Source organism: Aquarana catesbeiana, linkage group LG01 (assembly GCF_042186555.1).
Source record: "Aquarana catesbeiana isolate 2022-GZ linkage group LG01, ASM4218655v1, whole genome shotgun sequence".
NCBI classification, from domain to species: domain Eukaryota; kingdom Metazoa; phylum Chordata; class Amphibia; order Anura; family Ranidae; genus Aquarana; species Aquarana catesbeiana.
The window spans coordinates 596,611,792-596,634,702 of record NC_133324.1 but is presented as its reverse complement, the minus strand read 5'-3'; the positions used below and the strand labels follow the sequence as shown (position 1 = coordinate 596,634,702).

Below are 22,911 nucleotides of genomic sequence, written 5' to 3'. Positions count from 1 at the left end.
AGCGTGTGCCTGACCCAGATGTGAGTGCCCAGCGGGCATAACCACCGCCGGGCTCCCGCAATCGCTCGTGACAGAACGAGAACCGGGATCTGTGTGTGATCCGGTTCTTTCAGGGGAGAGGAGACAGATTGTGTGTTCATACTATGTATGAACACCGATCTCTGTCTCCTCCTAGTCAGTCCCACTCCCCCCACAGTTAGAACACACACTAGGGAACACAATTAATCCCTTGATGCCCCCTAGTGTTAACACCATCCCTGCCAGTGACATTTACACAGTAATCAGTGCATTTTTATAACACTGATTGCTGTATAATTGTCAATGGTTTAAAAAATGGGTCAAAAAGTGTCCGATGTGTCCACCATAATGTCGCTGTCCCGATAAAAATCACAGATCGCCGCCATTACTAATAAAAAAAAAAATATATATATATATATATATATATATATATATATATATATATAAAATAAAAATGCCATAAATCTATCCCCTATTTTGTAGACGCTATAACTTTTGTGCAAACCAATCAATATACGCTTATTGTGATTTTTTTTACCAAAAATATGTAGAAGAATACATATCGGCCTAAACTGAGGAAACATTTTTTTTTTTTGATAAAAAAATGTGGGATATTTATTATAGCAAAAAGTAAAAGATAGTGTTTTTTTCAAAATTGTCGCTCTTTTGTTTGTAGCGCAAAAAATAAAAACCACAGAAGCGATCAAATGCCACCAAAATAAAGCTCTATTTGTGGGGAAAAAAAGGACGTCAATTTTGTTTGGGTACAGCATCGCACGACTGCGCAATTGTCAGTTAAAGCGATGCAGTGCCAAATCACAAAAAGTGGCCGCGTCATTGAGCAGCCAAATCTGCCGGGGGTTAAAGCGGTTAAAGTTTTAGAAGCAACTTTTTGAAATTAAATTAGTTTAAAACATGTAATTCACAAATAAATTTAATTCAGAAAAAAACGACAAAGTACAGAACCTCATATAAAACGTACTTTTTTTCTCAAAAATAAGTATTTTCCCCCCAAAAATATCATTACATTCAGGAGAAACTTCTATTAGGTTGCCTTGGTTATCTTCTATGAAATCTTGAAAACCTCTATTAATGCAGCTTGCATTCATGGCTATGCATCCTCATTCATTGTAAGAAAAACCCCAATTTCTATGGCTGTAAATTCATACCAATCTTTTGACAAGTGCATCTAGGATACTTTCTAAACCCTTAGGCCTTGTGCACACAATACTCTTGTTTGAGCATCTACTTTTTCAGACTTGTTATTGTACGTATTTGCACATATTATCACGCATATGTGTTCGCACAATTTTGCGTGCATTTGCACGAAAATGTATTCTCACGTTCTTGTAAATGGACATTTACCAATGTGCGCAAGTGCGTGCATGAGGCATAAATTACTGACCAAAAATGCATATTTTTCTATATTCTATTTTTACTGAAGAATGCACGGCGCTTGTTCATGCGCCTGTGTGCATCGGCACATTACAATTAATTTTTAGCTCAGTAAAAAAAAAAAAAAAAAAAAGCTGTACTTAGCTTTTTCAAGCTGCAGTGTGCAAGAAGCCTTACTGGTATTCTTGTGATATTGCAGACACTGCAATGCATGTTGATACCCTTTGAGCCTTTTGTTTCTCTAGTACAATGAACTGGAGTGCTCCACTCTCAGTCCACTACTAGGGAGGGTGGTCAGAGTCTTGAGTGTTAAAAGAGAAGTATGACCAAACCTTGTTTGGTCATACTTCTCATGTGGGTCCCAGGGGTGCACTTAGTTGTGCTCTCCTGTGACCCAGAATCAGCCGACAGTTGGCTAAAGTCTGCTTTTTGCTGACATCATAGAGCAGCTCCAAGCTCTGGATGGATGCAATGATGTTGGGATCCACTGAGATGCTTGACCGCCAGCTGCCTCAGCCCAGCGGTAAGCACTGAAGGGGCAGAGCAGAGAGTGGTGACTGGCAGTAGGCAGTATTGCCAACACAGCCCCAACCTAACGGGGCTGGTGTGAGCAAACCCTTGTAAAAGAACAGCATTTTCTATGTCAAGTGTAACGTGCTACGATATTATCTAAAAAATAAAGAAAAATTTTATATTTTCTAGCTTCAAACACATTTTATATTATTTAAAAATTGTAGACTATATTTTTATCATTTAAACTATAAAATACATTTATATTTTTAAAATTTTATGGTAAAATAACTAAGATTTCTTCTGCTAAAGAAATACCATAATAGCAGGTCTCAATTTAATGCTACAGTAATCTATCAATCTAATTTTAATAACATTTCCACAATCATACAAGCAATAAAAAGGGAAAAACATATTGCACATTTGAAAGAAAGGACCCCCACGATGCCAACATCCAATAGGTATATAGAAGGGTTGAAAGAGTAAAACACTCTCAAAAAGGCGGACTTTGTGGGCATAATTATATATATAAAAAAATCTTTATTACAAAATTAAAATGACACAACAGACAACACCCTATTACAGTTGTGCTCATAAGTTTACATACCCTGGCAGAATTTATGATTTCTTGCCCATTTTTCAGAGAATATGAATGAGAACACAAAAACTTTCCTTTCACTGATGGTTAGTGTAATTTATAATGACAACAAAAAACTACCCAAATGACCCTGATCAAAAGGTTATATACCCCAGTTCCTAATACTGTGTCTTGCCCCCTTTAATATCAATGATAGCTTGCAGTCTTTTGTGGTATTTGTGGATAAGGCTCTTTATCTTCTCAGATGGTAAAGCTGCCCATTCCTCTTGGCAAAAAGCCTCCAGTTTCTGTAAATTCTTGGGCTGTCTTGCATGAACTGCACATTTGAGATCTCCCCAGAATGGCTCAATGATATTGAGATCAGGAGACTGAGATGGCCACTCCAAAACCTTCACTTTATTCTGCTGTAGCCCATAACAGGTCGACTTGACCTTGTGTTTTGAACCATTGTCATGTTATAATGTCCAAGTACGTCCCATGCGCAGCTTCCTGGCTGATGAATGCAAATGTTCATCCAGTATTTTTTGATAACATACTGCATTCATCTTGCCATCAATGTTGACCAAATTTCCTGTGCCTTTGTAGCTCACACATCCCCAAAACATCAGCGAACCACCTCTGTGTTTCACAGTAGGAATGGCGTACCTTTCATTAATCAAAGGCCTTGTTGACTCCTCTCCAAATGTAGCGTTTATGGTTGTGGCCAAAAAGCTCAATCACTCCAAAATGACTTTGTGCCAGAAGGTTTGAGGCTTGTCTCTGTGCTGTGTGGCGTATTGTAAGAAGGATGCTTTGTGGCATTTGCGTAGTAATGGCTTTCTTCTGGCGACTCGACCATGCAGCCCATCTTTCTTCAAGTGCCTCCTTATTGTGCATAATGAAACAGCCACACCACATGTTTTCAGAGAGTCCTGTATTTCACCTGAAGTTATTTGTAGGTTTTTCTTTGCATCCCGAACAATTTTCCTGGCAGTTGTGGCTGAAATTTTAGTTGGTCTACCTGATTGTGGTTTGGTTTCAACAGAACCCCTAATTTTCCACTTCTTGATTAGAGTTTGATTGGCATTCCAAATTCCTTGGATATGCTTTTATAGTCCCTTTCCTGTTTTATACAATTCAACTACCTTTTCCCGCAGATCCTTTGACAATTCTTTTGCTTTCCCCATGACTCAAAATCCAGAAACGTCAGTGTAGCACTGGATGAAAGATGCAAGGGTCTGTCAGGAGTCCAGAAACTCATTGACCTTTTATACATGCACACTAATTACAAGCAAACAGATCACAGCTGTGTTGTCAACCCCTCCCACTTCCCCTGCCACCTTGTTTAGATTTCAGGCAGCTCAAGAGGAAAAAGAAGCCAGACCCTCGGCTTTCTAACTACCATCATTTCTGTTTTTTATGAATCCTTTTGGAGTACAACACTTGCCTGCCTTCTAAGATGATGATGGGAGTCTGACTGAGGGAAGTGTTTGATTAAGGCTTGCTTTTTTCATCCTTTTGGTGAGTTGAAACCCCATTGGGGGAGAGAGTGCCTCACGTGGTGAAGACTGGGAGTCGGTGTAGGGTGCACATACAATCCACTACCTAGGACCACCTATTATAGACTCACTTTGCTACATCATTGTAGTGATTAAATACACCCACTTGTGGAGTTGGACATTTATCCAGCATCAGCGCTGTTTAAATATTGATTAGACTGTTTTTATATGTTTCTTTTTTGATTATTCTATCATTGTACGGTACGGGTATTCCTATTATTGTACTTTAAACGGCTGGTATCTCACTGGATCCCTGATAGATTAAAGGGATTATAGCATCATTGCTACTATTATTGCATATTTAGTTCTGCCTGTATATACTGAGAAGGACACTCAGGACTCAAGGGATATTTTGGCGCTGAATAGTCTACCGAAGGCCTGATTTGTGCACTCTTTTTTTTATATATATAGGGAGGTAGCGATATATGGAAGTATATATTGTGTACCCCCAGATATTCACACCTGAACCTTGGTGGTTGATGGTGTGCCCCTTTTACCTGCATTGTGCTCTAATTGATTCACATCATTCTGTTTCTAATAGGTAAGCTACATCATATAATAGGTATAGGCCTTTTACATATGTATAGATTGAGAGGCATTTCATAGAATACTATTTATTTCACTTATAGAATCATCAGTGACTTTGGTAATATTGGAAGTTGGATTCCCTTCCCCCTCCTCTTTGATCCAGGTGTCATATGTGAATAGTTGAATGCCTTTAACACCCGGATGTTGATGCCCTTGAAGGATTGGTTTGATTCATATTTTGTCTTGTGTGGTGTTAATCTATACCTGGTTTCAAGGCCTATCAGGCAAGCACACGTGTGGCGTTTGTCTTGTTCACATACATAATTTTCCAAAATACATATATATATATAATTGCTTAATACTTTAAACATTTATATATGCACAAAACACTGTAGATAAAAAAATTATACAAAAAGAAAAAATATAAGTATTTCATAGCACCTACCCAGTATGTCCTGCGGGAGCTATTGAATTTTGAAACGCGTTGACAAGCAAGCATGGAGGAGTTTATGGACCTAACCCCCTGATATATATATATATACATACATATACACATACTTCTCATTTGCATCTTGGACTTATTTCATCTATCCATACCTCCATGTCTGTTCTATTGGGTATCGGTTGACCTTGTCAAGTAATAGGGTATTCGTTGTCTGTTATATGCCATTTTAATAATTTTTGTAATAGATACAATTTTTTATAACTGTCTCACAATATGCCCACAAAGTCCGCCTTTTTTTTTTTGAGAGTGTTCTACTCTTTAAACCCTTCTATATATTGCACATTTGCTCAAGATCAGTGACACATATTAGACCTAAGAATCAAAAACAAATAATCAAAATGACAGTCAAACATTCTGATTCCAACTGTCAGCAGAAAAAAATGCAATCACGAAAATAATGAGAAGCTGTTAGATGAAGCTCCCCAGCGAGGCAAAAAGTGGTACAAAGAAATATCTTTTTTCCTGCCATACCCCAAGAGGAAATTCCCTTTACAAGGTTACTACAGAAGCAATGAAGTTACATATATATCTTTGTTCTTTCAAATTTAGCTAGCCCAAAAAAAGCCAGACATACAGCTGTGGTCAGCTGGGAAGTGATTTTTTTTTTTAAACATTCTTTTGAATGCTGAACCAGGAAATATGCCTTGAGCTCAACATGAGGTTGAAGAGAAATTAAGCCACCCAGGGCTACATATTACAGAACTTTGAGAATCACTCTGACGTGCCTCTCACTCTGGGTTGGAAATGCATTTCTCAGCTATTACTGTGGCAAACAATTAGCATTTCTAATAACACAAATGGGATGGATCCAAGCAGAGTGTAAGTGAAAGGGCTAACAAAAGTGCCAAGTGCAGTAACTAGAAGCACCTAAGATTTACATTTCATCCATTTAAACCATTCAGAAAAAATACAAATGATTAAATGATTGGCTGCTATGACTTGCATACTTTTAACCTAATACAGGGGTTGCACAAAAATATGGAGACACTACATGAATTACAGGTGCGAAAGTGATGACGATTCGCGCTGAAAGCAATGTAACATTCTTTTGCTTCCACTGTGTGAGAAGACACACCTAGCTAACAGGTGGGAAGCCTCACTTTTGCCATGCATTGCATGTGCTGCTAGTAATATGGAGTCATGTCAACGTTTACTGAGTTTCAAAGAGGGTAAATTGTTGGTGCCCACTTAGCTGGTGCCTCTGTAACTGGAGTTGCCAATTTATTTGCGGTGTTGCGAGGTGCAGTATCAAAGGTTATGATGATATATACAGTTTCTGGGAAACCGGCATCTGATAAGCATAAACCATGTTGCAGTCAACATAGTTAACTGACTGAAAGAGACAAAAAGGGACATTGCGCAGGATTGCGACCTGGATTTTTGCATGAAGAGTGGTATCAGATTCCATTATCCACCATCCAGGACTTATATTTGTCAATTACCAGGAGAATTCAGGCCGTGTTGGATGCCAAAGGCAGTCCAACACCACATGATTTTATTTTTTCCCATAGTTTCCATAGTTTTCATAATTTTGTCCAACCCCTGTATATATAACTTATAGTTCAGCTCAAATAAGTGTAGTAAAAGAACCTGAAATCGTAGGGTAGGAAAAGTATCTTGTGAATTGCTTACTAGTATAATGGCAGTCATATTTGTTTTGCCTTTGTCTCACTTTATTCATAATTTTTGAAAAGTGTACTTTTAATGCTTAAAGTCAAGTCAAAAAACTATTTTTCTCCCATAGTTGAAGCATCACTTACTGTTAATGAAGTATGCCCCATGACTATCAGACAGCTGGACCCTGTTGAAATCTGCTGTGCAGCGATGTCAAGTTCTCCTTTAGCTGCTGAACTTCCGGGAGCTGAGGTAGGTAATAGCTCCGAGTCTTCTGTGAGCTGTAGTGAAAAGGATATGATGGCGGCACGCGCCCTTCTTCCTTCATTGAGAAAAGCTTGTGCATTGATTACACTGGATGAACATGATTTGGGAATGGGGAGAGTGTACAGAATGACAAGATTTTTTTTCCCCGATCCACAGATCATGTTACACGTAGGAAGGGGAAAGGATGGAGGAGAGAGTGGGCTGCCATTGGATCTTTTTCGCTGCTGCTCACAGCAGACTCGGAGCGGTTAAACTCCCTTAACACGGAAAGTTCAGCAACAAGAAGAGCACTTGTCATCACTGCACAGAAGATTTCTATAGGATCCAGCTATGGCAGCAAAATTACTTTTTGATTAAACTAAACTTTTAACTATAACAAGCAATTTTAAACTACTAAAGACAAAACATAAAATAACCTTACCAAATGGTACTGCTACCAATTTATGAGCGCCTCCTGGTGCCAGTAAGCCATCACAGCTTAGCTAAAAGAATATTCAGGTACCCAAAATCTTGGCTATGCCATGGTATACAAACATCAACCAGTCTTTCTGATTCAAGACCTGGCCTTGTTCATTTCCACCGGCCTATACCACTCAAATGGCCCAGCATACTGATGGTCAGTTCCACTGTCCAAGAGAGAAGGATAAAAGCTGGGAATGGATGGAGCCAAGTCATAAACGCACAAAACTGATAGCTACTTGTACATCGGACCACGTCCAAAACTCTGAAACCTGGGATGCTCTATAGTTGAGGTGCCCGCTATGTGGCAGCAGCACTACTTCAGAAACCTTAACACTTCAAGTTTCCTTCATTTTCAGAAGAGTTGGAATTTTAATTAGAAAACCTTCAATTTTCAATGTCAAGTTGTTACGCCAAACGCTTGCTACAGTCTTTAAACTAATGGTACACAGACCTCTTCAGCACAGTTCCCAATTAACTGATCCTTACAAGGTAAAACTTGGAATATTGATTATAAATCACTGAGCATAAAATGAAATGCATTTGTGATACTATTAGGATCCTTACTTAGTTATGTGTGAAGTATAATCAGCTAAATAGAATGCACGGATATAGTTTCTCAGCCTGGCTCCCAAACAGCCTAATGGTCTGCAATTGAACCTGTGAAAGGTGGCTCCACTCATATCAACCCCAGCAGCACCAAAAGATCACAGCTGTGGGGGTAATCCAGGGGGCAGAGTAATGAAAATTGCAAAGAGAGCAAGCAGCCAGCAGAACACTTGTTATTCATGTAAGTGTGGTCGCTGGTGTTGATTACCAAAAACACTAAACTTCAGCTTTAATTTAGAACTTAAGGTGCTTGTTGACACCCTTAGGAAGATTTCTCTACAATTTTCCACAGCTTAGGGATGAAGCAATGACCCACCCAACCTGCCCAAAACTGAGAACTTTAGTTTGTATGAAATTGGTCTTTTTAAGAAGAGCCATATTCAGAATAAATCAGTATATCTAAATATTATTAGATTATATGCACTTTTTGTATTCAGTTGTACACAAAATATAGCAGTGCAGCGCTCAATACAGGTCAGATGTATACACATAAAATGTACATATTAAACGTACATAAATTAAACCCATGAGGCAAAGTCCCAAAAAGTATATCTTAGTCCGAGGAGATCAAAAGCTGCCCACTTGCAGAAGGGGGATCCCTCAGTTGGCAAGGAAAGGGTGCAGTGATAGGATAAGATTGTATTCGTTGTATCACCACCAATGTGAACCTCCACCAAGGGTCTAAGCTGCTCACCTTATTGAGTGGACCTTCTGCATTAACAGCAAGGTCACTCATGCATTCCCTTCCACAGGGTAGATTATGGAGATAGGGGTCCACAGGCAGTATCCCAAATTCAGTCTCATCGGTTGATATATATCATGTTAAAAACAAAAATAACAGGACATACGAAAAGGTATAAAATTTATTAAATAAGAAAAATATTACTCACAAAGCAAGCACTGTTTCCCAGTGCAGGAGTATACAGCATAAAAGGAACCAGATGGGTGGCTGTACTGACATCACAGAGCCCCTCGTACATTTTATGTGTATACATCTGACCTGTATTGAGCGCTGCACTGCTATATTTTGTGTATGTCTTTTTAGGTTTTGTATATTGGCCTAGTGTCCAGCTGCTGAGTTTTATTAATTAGGTTTTGCGCTGTCTGTTTCTTCTGTTTAATTGTATTCAGTTGTGACTTGCAGCTTCATCTTTTATTTGTTCCTAAGGCTGGCCATATACGGAGCAAATTTCTTTCCTGCAACCATGGGTTGCAGACAGACTGTGTTGACAGGGAAATCCCTCACATGGAGCTATACCAGCCTCTAGCAATAATTTCATTTAATATTTGGAAGGCTGGTTGTATCCAAGTTGATCGATCAGTTTAGGTACATTTAGCCTGTCCATACATGGTTTGAATCTCGGCTGGTTCCTGCTGAACCGGTCTAGATTCGGACCATCTATGGCTAGCTTTACAGTTTGTTCTAATCTGCAGAAGTTTGTGGACAGTAGGCGAGTTTCACTGTTAAATTAAAATGCATGGTTTATTTAATGAATAGATTGGAATGATCGAAACTATATATGAAATACAGAAAGGTTTCAGGTTCCAAATTTCCAACTTGTGCATCCAAAAACAAAAAGCAGAAACATGCAAGTATATTTTCTTTTTACATACTTATTGCTAAACAGTATGTCCTGCCAGCAGCACTTTTACTGACCCCATTACAACCAGAGGTAGGTTATAATTTAATTGCCAGGGCAATTTTAATCATTTGTAAACTGTGCCTGAATTTACATGTTAAAAAGATGCCTATTAGCATAAAAATATGTGAGATGGCATTGCAAGGTGCAAGTTATGGCGCTGTAATCCTATCATTGCTATATATTAAGAGACTGACACCAATCAAGTATGTAGATAGTTAGAACTCCAAACCTGCATGCTTGTTCATGTCTATGACTCATTAGCTATTAAAGTATTAATGAAGATACCATGGTAGCTCCCATGGTTTACGTTTTTCACACTTCATAAAAATGATGGACTTGCATTTGCTGTTTGACAGATGACTACCTTGAAGGTTGCCTCTTATGCTGTAGACCAAATGCTGCCCTATTTGTAACCTATGTTGTACACCTTTAATCTGTAACAGTTGCCTGATGTTGTTTTGCTTCTTTACGGTGTATATTTACTGCCTGCAGAGTGCTGACTGCCTTTTCCTTTTCAAAATTAATAATTTGCAAAAAAAAATATATGGAATTGCCATTTTGATTTAGTGATTTTAATGCAAACTCAAATACGGTATTTGATATATTTAAAATGTAAACTGAAGAAAGCCACAGAGAGGAGTGTTTATTACACTTGGCTTCTACAAAGCGTATAAATAAAACTACCCTTATTTCTTTAATGAAAGTTCAATCACTAGGACAGCATTGATTTCTGCAGGAAGTAGACATGTACCTAATTTCAGAAGGTAATCTTTTAAAACTAAAAGTGCTAAGTATTTCACCTGTGATTCTTTGGAGAAAAAACTAGAAAGCACATACTGCTAGAGGTTCTCAATAAAATAATAATAATGGACTAAAAAAGAAAGGATGCTGATTTTGACAACACAAAAGGCAATCACCTACACCATCAATCTACAATTCAGAACCCTTCTGTCGTTTCAAACACCACGTTTTTAACTGGGAGAAAAAAAAAAAAATAATAATAATATCAGATAACATATTGTATTCATACAGCTCTAAATTAATATTATTTAAGGGCTGGCTGGTCAAACCAGCAAGAAGACATAGAAAGATACAGACAAAACTTACTACACAGACCAAAATGAATGTACATTGCGACACCTGAAGAATGCTCAACTGCGTAAGTTACTTTAGAAGTCCACCTAATCTCAAGGGTCTACTTAGTTGAAAGCTTTATGTCCCAAATGGCGAAATAGTTAGACAAATTATAGGTACAATGCATAAAACAGGCATTACCTCTACAGATATTCTAAGTCCAAGCAAAACTGATATTTCATTTTCACCAACATATCTGTCAGCCGTACTAGGGCAAGATCATCCTACATTGGCACCTACAAAAGTAATAACAAGTACAGGGAAAAGGGTTTAACACTTCTGCACATAATATACAGCTGTGAGGCTATACAGTACAGCTATGAGGCCTTTAAGTAAAGCATGACCTTTTAGTAAAGGCCATCTACTAGGATACAGCTGAGAATGCAGGCACATTGATCTTGCTGCGGAAACCCCTTTGAAAGCGAAGAGGGTAAGCTTTTTTAACCAACACGTAAATGATCAGTTTTGAAAGGACGGACCCTTAAGATGCTTCATCGTAACAGTCCAGTGTGGATAAATACAAGCACACATACACCTATTCTGGAAACAAGATATGAGCTAAATAAAAAGAAAAGGAACAATCTTGGCTATTGTTATTAGCTAAATAAGCACATTTTTTCACGGTAACAAGCATTTCAGACATTCTCAAAAATAAAAAAAATCATTAACACAAGTGATCACTTCCAAAGACAGAAAACATATTGAAACTAATGTGAGGATAAAGTGATGATGTGCTTTGGTGCAGACTTCAACATGTTTTAATTTAACTGAACATATTTTGTAATTTAACATGAAGGTCACTGAACAAGAATTGGAATGAGAAATGCCATTTCCTGACAGACAAAGGAAATGCCAATTTGTTGACAAAGGAATTACAGTTACCATGAATGTGGGATATACATGGCCAAAATGACCTGTTGTTACATTCGTACATCCGGTTAGCCATGTGAACATGTTCTTCGTTACTACAGGCACAGTGATTAGCAGCAACAGCGTTCAGTGATACTTACTGTATACCCCACTTATAATCTTTACCAAAGGTAACTCTATAGGTATGCTCAACATGCATAACTATGATATACATACAGTTTGCAATTAACTAAACACTAACGGTGTATAGCTATATATAGATATATTTATAGATATATATGTATTTTTTTTCTTTAAATAAAAATAAAACTTTTCAGTGCTTGTACACAAACATACAAAGTCAGCAACCCTTGTGCAAAACAATACGCAAGTAAGGGCAGATTTGGTATGGTTCGGTTGTCCATTGTTATGAATGAGAACCCTATGCCACTATTCAGGTGGGACAAAGGTTTTCTATTTAAGCATCCATGTTTTCTTTGCTAAGGGATGCTGCATAAACATTTCAGTCAAACGACATCTAATTAAAAGAATACTTGAACATTCATCAGTTTTTTTTTTTTCATTGTGACCAAATACGCACGCACACAGGAAAGAAGACAGGGAAGAGAGAGTATTTAAACTTACAGTATAAACAAACTTCCATGGAACAACAGGCCTATACAGGGGTGCACCATTATAGATATATATATATATATATATATAGAGAGAGAGAGAGATATATTCATATATAAAATAGCTGTGATGGGAGAAGTTTTGTTAAAAGGCATAACTGAACACTCTTTTACCTTTTTAAATTGCTACTTATTCATCCCATACTTCTTTCGGTGCAGCTATTTGTGTTGGTTTTTAACAGTTTTAAATCTTGAGATGTAGAAATCCTTGGCTGGAAACAGTGTAAACAGTTAACACACACTGTCAGCTTCCATTCTACTCTTTTTCACTGATGGTTCCCGTGTCCGATAAACATTCAGAACTCCAACAGAAGAGCTCTGCAAACATGTAAATGCATTTCCTATACATTCACAGTAATAAATGCCCTGTAAATAAGCTTGGCAGAACATTTTTTTTTTTATCAAATCAAAATGCACAGAAAAAAAAATATGTTTTAGATAATATTTCTCATGTGTATAATATATCTATACATCTATAAAAGTAGAAATATAGATATATGCAATTAGCTTTGATAGTGCAATTCAAGTCTTACCTAAGGTATCTTAAATGTTGAACTTTGTGCTGATCAAAAACATACTTGAATAGTCTTGAATTATTTAAGCAGCTCCAAGGGAGGCTGGTACGCTTGTAAGAGTATTTGTGTTGTAGATAAACCTAAATACCAGACTCTTGACGTATTATTTTTGTCCAAAAGGTGTTCTGCTAAAAAATAAAGTTAACAGAAAATGAAAAATAGGGAAATCTTCTAAAATACTATAGCATTTGTCTTCAATAAAAAGCTTAATTTTTTTGTATGATGTTCCATTGGCATTTGATCTACTCAGGACACTCTTGCTCTTCACTACTGTCCACACGTACATCCATTCTCTTTTCTTTATGGCCATTGTAAATTTTTCTCATTTCTTCTTCATATTTGATAAAATTGTCACCAAACCTCGTCCATACTTTGTAAGGAACTGTAATAGTGTTGCGGTAGGGTGGTCTAACCTCACTTACCCTTAAGAATATGCCATAACGGTTGGAACCAACATCAAAGTAGAACCTTTTGTTATCCACTCTGAATGATGTTCCTTCTGGAAGCTCAGGGGGTTCATCTGCACCACCTCTTCGTTCTTCAATGTCACCTTCTCCATAATCTTCAATAAGCTGAACCAGAGCATCCCTAAATTCAATCATACCTTGGGCTGGCAGAACAATAGTCTGCTCCTGACCCAGACTCTGGCCAAAGTAGCCAATCATCCCAGGCCCTCTGGTCATAGTTTGTCTAATTCTTAAAAAACGTCCACGCTGGTTTTCTTTAAGGTCTAGATAATATTTTCTGTTGTCTCGTTCAATGTATTCAGTCTTCAGAACACTGTGTGTTGTAGGTTCTTCTGATCCAACAGACCCTGAAGGCGAAACTGGACGTGGTCTCCTCCTGGAATCGTGCTCTTTTTCACTTCCATGGTCACTGCGTTGGGAATGACTGCTTCGAAGACCCAGGTGAGCATAATGCTCAATGAAATCTCCCAAACAATCCTTTAACTCAGCAGCAACGGACAAAGATAAAGTCAATTTACTTTTTCTGATGTTATCCTGTCGTCCTCTACCAATCCACACCTCTGCTATCTTCAAAAAACGGCCTCGAGCACTCTGCTTGACATCCAAATAAAATCTCTTTTTCTGAATGTCTACTCTCTTAGATGCTAGTTCCTGTATCTCTAAATTCTGGGAGGAGGGGTAGTTGTATTGTTGTGGGTAAACATTTCTGCTCATGCTTGCACCTTCCCTTTGGCCTCTTCCTCGCTCCATGTTTATTCTCTCAAACAACTGTAAAAAAAAGCAATAAAAGATATAACAGATTGGAAAAGTAAAAAAAATGAACGCCTTGAAGAAAACCCTGTATGTGGTTACCTACTACTTAATGTGCATAAAAGCAACTTCAAGGGCAACTATCTTTTTTAAGTTTCAAGCATGATATGTTTTCATACATGAAAGAGATCATCTTAAAGCGGACCTTCAGTCATTTTTTAAGAATAAATCCTGTATTACACTCAGTCACTATGAGATTCATTTTCTGTATTCTGCAAAAAAACCTGGTTGATCCTGCTGTTCTCCCCCTTCTGTCCAAGTCCCCAATTCAGCTAGTGATTTTGCAGAGCAGTGTTGGCAGCTAGTGCATATGCTCAGTTTTCAGCGAGTTTCTATGCTGAGCATTTCTTCCCTATCACATCTGGGCAGCTCATGTGACCATGAAGTCCCAAATGTCGGTGTATACACAGTGGTAAATGCCAGCCCACTCACTCTCTCCCTCCCACCTCCTCCATGCCCACTAACCAGGTAAACACAATGGGGACAGGATAAAGTGCATCCAGAAAGTATTCACAGCGCTTCATTTTGTCCACATTTTGTGGTTACAGCCTTATTCCAAAATGGATTCAATTCATAATTTTCCTCAAAATTCTACAAACAATATCCCATAATGACAATTGAAAAAATTTTGTTTGAAACCTTTGCAAATTTATAAAAAAAACAAAAATCACATGTACTGTACATGAGTATTCACAGCCTTTGCCATGACACTCAAAATTGTGCTCAGGTACATCCTATTTCCACTGATCATTCTTGAGATGTTTATAAAACTTGTTTGGAGCCCACTTGTGGTAAATTCAGTTGATTGGATATAATTTGGAAAGGCACATAACTGTCTATTTAAGGTCCCACAGTTAACAGTGCATGTCAGAACACAAACAAAGCCATTAAGTCCCCAAGGAATTGTCTGTTGACCTCCGAGACAGGATTGTATAGCGGCACAGATCTGGGGAAAGGTACAGAAAAATGTCTGCAGTATTGAAAGTCCCAGTGAGCACAGTGGCCTCCATCAGCCATAAATAGAAGAAGTTTGGAACCACCAGGAGCGAGCCGCCCGGCCACACTGAGCGATCGGGGGAGAAGGGCCTTAGACAGGGAGGTGACCAAGAACCCGATGACCACTCAGACAGAGCTCCAGCATTTCTCTGTGGAGAGAGGAGAACATTCCAAAAGTACAACCATCTCTGCAGCACTCCACCAATCAGGCCTGTATGATAGAGTGGCCAGACGGAAGCCACTCCTCGGTAAAAAGGCACATGACAGCCCACCTTGAGTTTGCCAAGAGGCACCTAAAGGACTCTCATACCATGAGAAACTAAATTCTCTGGTCTGATGAAACAAAGATTGAACTCTTTGGACTGAATGGCAAATGTCATGTCTGGAGGAAACCAGACATCGCTCATCACCTGGCCAATACCATCCCTACAGTATAGCATGGTGGTGGAAGCATCATGCTGTGGGGATATTTTTCAGCGGCAGGAACTGGGACACTAGGTCAGGATCGAGAGAAAGATGAATGCAGCAATGTACAAAGACATCCTTGATGAAAACCTGTTCCAGGGCACTCTGGACCTCAGACTGGGGTGAAGGTTCATCTTCCAACAGGACAATGACCCCAAGAACACAGCCAAGAACAAAGGAGTGGCTACATGACAACTCTGTGAATGTCCTTGAATGGCCCAGACTGGAACCCGATTGAACATCTCTGGAGAGATCTGAAAATGGCTGTGCACCAACACTCCCCATCCAACCTAATGGAGCTTGAGAGGTCCTGCAAATCAGAATGAGAGAAACTGCCCAAAAATAGGTGTGACAAGCCTGTAGCATCATACTCAAAAAGACATGAGGTTGTAATTGGTGCCAAAGGTACTTCAACAAAGCATTACGCAAAGGCTGGGAATACTTATGTACATGTGATTTTTTTCATTTTTTATTTTTAATAAATTTGCAAAGCTTTAAAAAAAAAAAGTCTTTCACGTTGTCATCATGGGGTGTTTGTAGAATTTTGAGGATAATAATGAATTTAATCAATTTTGGAATAAGGCTGTAACATAACAGAATGTGAAAAAAGTGAAGTGCTGTGAATACTTTCCAGCTGCACTATATTACATGTAGATTAATGTAGGCTTTACCTTCCTCTTATTCTAAGACACAGGCCGGAGGGGCGTGACACAGCCTGTGACTGGCAAAAATCCACCCACACCATGTTATTGCCAAAAAATAATAAACATTTGATTTAAAATATATATATTTGTATGACAATTTAAAACAGTTTATTGATCATAAATATTTTTACTCCGTATGCCAAAGGCTGTTTTTTTTATTTTTTTATTTTGAACATGTGACCATCAGTAGAGGACTAGAAGCTCCCCCTGCCATGGTTTTCCTACAGACAGGCTGGGAAAGAGCTGGGTCATCTGACAGCTGTATAACGATTAGGGAAAAGGTAGAGTTTTTTTTTATTAAAATAATTACAGCACCATCACCCACATACAGAAATAAAAAGGGACAATGCAGGGTGGATAAAAATCAATGATTTAAAAAAAAAATTAATGAAAAAAAAAAAAAATCAGATTTTTTTGATTTAAATCTTTTTTTTTTTTAATCAAATTTATTTAAAAAAAATGCTTTTGGAGTAAAAATCTAAAAAGTTTTCTATTTAGGATACATTAACCACTTCAGGCCCTAAAGGATTTACCCACTTCCTGACCAGCGCACTTTTTACAATTTGAAACTGCGTTGCTTTAACTGCTAATTGCACGGTCATGCAATGCTGTACCCAAACAAAATTTGCGTCCTTTTGTTCCCACAAATAGAGCTTTCTTTTAATGGTATTTGATCACCTTTGCCGTTTTTATTTTTTGCGCTATAAATGGAAAAAGACCGAAAATTTTGAAAAAAAACGATATTTTCTACTTTTTGTTATAAAAAAAAAAATACAATAAACTCAATTTTAGTCATACATTTAGTCCAAAATGTATTCAGCCACATGTATTTGGTAAAAAAAATGTCAATAAGCATATATTTATTGGTTTGCGCAAAAGTTATAGCGTCTACAAACTAGGGTACATTTTCTGGAATTTACACAGCTTTTAGTTTATGACTGCCTATCTCATTTCTTGAGGTGCTAAAATGGCAGGGCAGTACAAACCCCCCCCCCCCCCAAATGACCCCATTTTGGAAAGTAGACATCACAAGGAAATTGCTGAGAGACATGTTGAGCCCATTAAATATTATTTTTTTTGTCCCAAGTGATTAAATAACAAAAAAAATAAAAAAATTACAAAAAGTTGTCACTAAATGATACAGTCAGGTCCATAAATACTGGGACAGCGACACAATTATAATCTTTTTGGCTCTATACACCACCACAATAGATTTGAAATGAAACGAACAAGATGTGCTTTAACTGCAGACTTTCAGCTTTAAGATGAGGGTATTTACATCCAAATCAGGTGAACGGTGTAGGAATTACAACAGTTTGTATATGTGCCTCCCACTTTTTAAGGGACCAAAAGTAATGGGACAATTGGCTGCTCAGCTGTTCCATGGCCAGGTGTGTGTTATTCCCTCATTATCCCATTTACAAGGAGCAGATAAAAGGTCCAGAGTTTATTTCAAGTGTGCTATTTGCATTTGGAATCTGTTGCTGCCAACTCTCAATATGAGATCCAAAGAGCTGTCAATATCAGTGAAGCAAGCCATCATTAGGCTGAAAAAACAAAACAAACCCATCAGAGAGATAGTAAAAACATTAGGTGTGGCCAAATCAACTGTTTGGAACATTCTTAAAAAGAAAGAACGCACTGGTGAGCTCAGCAACACCAAAAGACCGGGAAGACCACGGAAAACAACTCTGGTAGATGACCGAAGAATTCTTTCCCTGGTGAAGAATACACCCTTCACAACAGTTGGCCAGATCAAGAACACTCTCCAGGAGGTAGGTGTATGTGTGTCAAAGTCAACAATCAATAGAAGACTTCACCAGAGTGAATACAGAGGGTTCACCACAAGATGTAAACCACTGGTGAGCGTCAAAAACAGGAAGGCCAGATTAGAGTTTGCCAAACAACATCTAAAAAAGCCTTCACAGTTCTGGAACATCCAATGGACAGATGAGACCAAGATCAACTTGTACCAGAGTAATGGGAAGAGAAGAGTATGGAGAAGGAATAGAACTGCTCATGAACCAAAGCATACCACCTCATCAGTGAAGCATGGTGGTGGTAGTGTCATGGCGTGGGCATGTTTGGCTGCCAATGGAACTGGTTCTCTTGTATTTATTGATGATGTGACTGCTGACAAAAGCAGCAGGATGAATTCTGAAGTGTTTTGGGCAATATTATCTGCTCATATCGAGCAAAATGCTTCAGAACTCATTGGACGGCGCTTCACAGTGCAGATGGACAATGACCCGAAGCATACTGTGAAAGCAACCAAAGAGTTTTTTCAGGGAAAGAAGTGGAATGTTATGCAATGGCCAAGTCAATTACCTGACCTGAATCCGATTGAGCATGCATTTCACTTGCGGAAGATAAAACTGAAGAGAAAATGCCCCAAGAACAAGCAGGAACTGAAGACAGTTGCAGTAGAGGCCTGGCAGAGCATCACCAGGGATGAAACCCAGCGCCTGGTGATGTCTATGCGTTCCAGACTTCAGGCTGTAATTGACGGCAAAGGATTTGCAACCAAGTATTAAAAAGTGAAAGTCTGATGGATGATTGTTAATCTGTCCCATTACTTTTGGTCCCTTAAAAAGTGGGAGGCACATATACAAACTGTTGTAATTCCTACACCGTTCACCTGATTTGGATGTAAATACCCTCAAATTAAAGCTGGAAGTCTGCAGTTAAAGCACATCTTTGTTTCATTTCAAATCCATTGCGGTGGTGTATAGAGCCAAAAAGATTAGAATTATGTTGATGTCCCAATATTTATGGACCTGACTGTATATTGCTCACACAGGCCATGGGCATATGTGGAATTGCACCTCAAAATACATTCTGCTGCTTCTCATGAGTACGGGGATACCACATGTGTGGGACTTTTTGGGAGCCTAGCCGCGTTCGGGGCCCCGAAAACCAAGCACCGCCTTCAGGATTTCTAAGGGCGTAAATTTTTGATTTCACTCCTCACTACCCATTACAGTTTTGAAGGCCATAAAATGCCAGGACAGTTCAACCCCCCCCAAATGACCCCATTTTGGAAAGTAGGCACCCCAAGCTATTTGCTGAGAGGCATGTTGAGTCCATGGAATATTTTATATTTTGCCACAAGTTGCCGGAAAATGACAAACGTTTTTTTTTTTTTTTGCACAAAGTTGTCACTAAATGATATATTGCTCAAACATGCCATGGGAATATGTGGAATTACACCCCAAAATACATTCTGCTGCTTCTCCTGAGTATGGGGATACCACATGTGTGGGACTTTTTGGGAGCCTAGCTGTGTACGGGCCCCCGAAAACCAAGCACCGCCTTCAGGATTTCTAAGGGCGTAAATTTTTGATTTCACTCCTCACTACCTATCACAGTTTCCAAGGCCATAAAATGCCAAGATGGCACAACCCCCCCCCAAATGACCCCATTTTGGAAAGTAGACACCCCAAGCTATTTGCTGAGAGGCATGGTGAGTATTTTGCAGCTCTCATTTGTTTTTGAAAATTAAGAAAGAAAAGAAAAAAATTTGTTTTTCTTTTTTCAAAACTTTGTGACAAAAAGTGAGGTCTGCAAAATACTCACTATACCTCTCAGCAAATAGCTTGGGGTGTCTACTTTCCAAAATGGGGTCATTTGGGGGGGGGGGGGGGTTGCCATCTGGGCATTCCATGGCCTACGAAACTGTGATAGGCAGTGAGGAGTGAAATCAAAAATTTGATTAAAATGGTGGGTGTATAATTTTTTTTTTTCACACAGTATTTGCCATCTGGGCATTCCATGGCCTCCGAAACTGTGATAGGCAGTGAGGAGTGAAATCAAAAATTTACACCCTTAGAAACCCTGAAGGCGGTGCTTGGTTTTTGGGGTCCAGTATGTGGCTAGGCTCCCAAAAAGTCTCACACATGTGGTATCCCCGCAATCAGGAGAAGCAACAGAATGTATTTTGGGGTGTAATTTCACATATTCCCATGGCATGTTTGAGCAATATATCATTTAGTGACAACTTTGTGCAAAAAAAAAAAAAAAATGTGTCTTTTTCCCGCAACTTGTGTCACAATATAAAATATTCCATGGACTCGACGTGCCTCTCAGCAAATAGCTTGGGGTGTCTACTTTCCAAAATGGGGTCATTTGGGGGGGGGGGTTGAACTCTCCTGGCATTTTATGCAGAACATTTAGAAGCTTATGTCACACATCACCCACTCTTCTAACCACTTGAAGACAAAGCCCTTTCTGACACTATTTGTTTACATGAAAAAATATTTTTTTTTTTTGCAAGAAAATTACTTTGAACCCCCAAACATTATATATTTTTTTAAAGCAAAGGCCCTACAGATTAAAATGGTGAGTGTATCATTTTTTTTTCACACAGTATTTGCGCAGAGATTTTTCAAACGCTTTTTTTGGGAAAAAACACACTTTTTAAAATTTTAATGCACTAAAACATTATATTGCCCAAATGTTTGATGAAATAAAAAAGATGATCTTAGGCCGAGTACATGGATACCAAACATGACATACTTTAAAATTGTGCACAAACGTGCAGTGGCGACAAACTACATACATTTTTAAAAGCCTTTACAGGTTACCACTTTAGATTTACAAAGGAGGTCTACTGCTAAAATTACTGCCCTCGATCTGACCTTCGCGGTGATACCTCACATGCATGGTGCAATTGCTGTTTACATTTGACGCCAGACCAACGCTTGCGTTCGCCTTTGTGCGAGAGCAGGGGGGGACAGGGGTGCTTTTTTTTTATTATTATTTTTTTTTGCTTTTTTTATCTTATTTTTAAACTGTTCCTTTCATTTTTGTATATTGTAATCTTTTTTTTTTCATGCAGCCTGTGGCCTGAACGAAAAAAAGAGATTGATTGGTGGGTATGCCCACCATTAGAATACCTCCCTTCATCCACCCACTTCTAATGATGGGCATACATGCACCATTTATATATGCCGAAGCATTGCTTTTTTTATCTTATTTTTAAACTGTTCCTTTCATTTTTTTTTTTTTTTTAATCATTTTTATAGTTATGTCATATCCCCTATGATAGCAATAGGTAGTGACAGGTACTCTTTTTTTGAAAAAAATGGGGTCTATTAGACCCTAGATCTCTCCTCTGCCTTCAAAGCATCTGACCACACCAAGATCGGTGTGATAAAATGCTTTCCAAATTTCCCAATGCCGCTGTTTACATTTGGCGAAATCTAAGTCATGAAATGCTCGTAGCTTCCGGTTTCTTAGGCCATAGAGATGATTGGAGCCATTCTGGTCTCTGATCAGCTCTATGGTCAGCTGGAATCACCGGCTGCATTCTCAGGTTCCCTGTTGGGACAGGAGAGCTAGAGAAAAACATGGAAGACGGTGGGAGGGGGGGACATTCCCTCCCACTGCTTGTAAAAGCAGTCAAGAGGCTAATTTGCCGCTAGGATTGCTTTTACATGAAAGCCGACTGCTGGCTGAAAAGAATGATACCAAGATGATACCCAAACCTGCAGGCATCATTCTGGTATAACCACTCAAAGTCCAGCAACATACCAGTACGTTGCTGGTCCTTGTTGGGCATATATTGTAATCTTTTTTTTTTCATGCAGCCTGTGGGCTGAACGAAAAAAAGAGATTGATTGGTGGGTATGCCCACCATTAGAATACCTCCCTTCATCCACCCACTTCTAATGATGGGCATACATGCACCATTTATATATGCCGAAGCATTGCTTTTTTTATCTTATTTTTAAACTGTTCCTTTCATTTTTTTTTTTTTTTTTAATCATTTTTATAGTTATGTCATATCCCCTATGATAGCAATAGGTAGTGACAGGTACTCTTTTTTTAAAAAAATGGGGTCTATTAGACCCTAGATCTCTCCTCTGCCTTCAAAGCATCTGACCACACCAAGATCGGTGTGATAAAATGCTTTCCCAATTTCCCAATGGCGCTGTTTACATTTGGCGAAATCTAAGTCATGAAATGCTCGTAGCTTACGGTTTCTTAGGCCATAGAGATGATTGGAGCCATTCTGGTCTCTGATCAGCTCTGTGGTCAGCTGGAATCACCGACTGCATTCTCAGGTTCCCTGTTGGGACAGGAGAGCTAGAGAAAAACATGGAAGACGGTGGGAGGGTGGGGACATTCCCTCCCACTGCATTGTAAAAGCAGTCAAGAGGCTAATTAGCCGCTAGGATTGCTTTTACATGAAAGCCGACCGCTGGCTGAAAAGAATGATACCAAGATGATACCCAAACCTGCAGGCATCATTCTGGTATAACCACTCAAAGTCCAGCAACATACCAGTACGTTGCTGGTCCTTGTTGGGCATATATTGTAATCTTTTTTTTTCATGCAGCCTGTGGGCTGAACGAAAAAAAGAGATTGATTGGTGGGTATGCCCACCATTAGAATACCTCCCTTCATCCACCCACTTCTAATGATGGGCATACATGCACCATTTATATATGCCGAAGCATGGGGGCATCCGCCCCAAAAGTTAGGAGCAAATCGCTCCTACGCCCCTGCTGCCCCCATGCTTCGGCATATATCA

The 22,911-nt window shown here is 38.8% G+C and overlaps 1 protein-coding gene across 1 annotated transcript in view; it reads right to left on the bottom strand.

The window, feature by feature from the left end:
* Positions 1 to 619: 619 nt before the first annotated feature.
* Positions 620 to 22,911, bottom strand: part of PURG (purine rich element binding protein G) — a 56,985-nt gene continuing 34,693 nt past the window's right edge. The window contains exon 3 of the mRNA XM_073598480.1: positions 620 to 14,169. Within this exon, the coding sequence (XP_073454581.1) occupies positions 13,177 to 14,151 (975 nt within the window). The 5' untranslated portion in view covers positions 14,152 to 14,169 and the 3' untranslated portion in view covers positions 620 to 13,176. The remainder of the gene's footprint in view (positions 14,170 to 22,911) is intronic.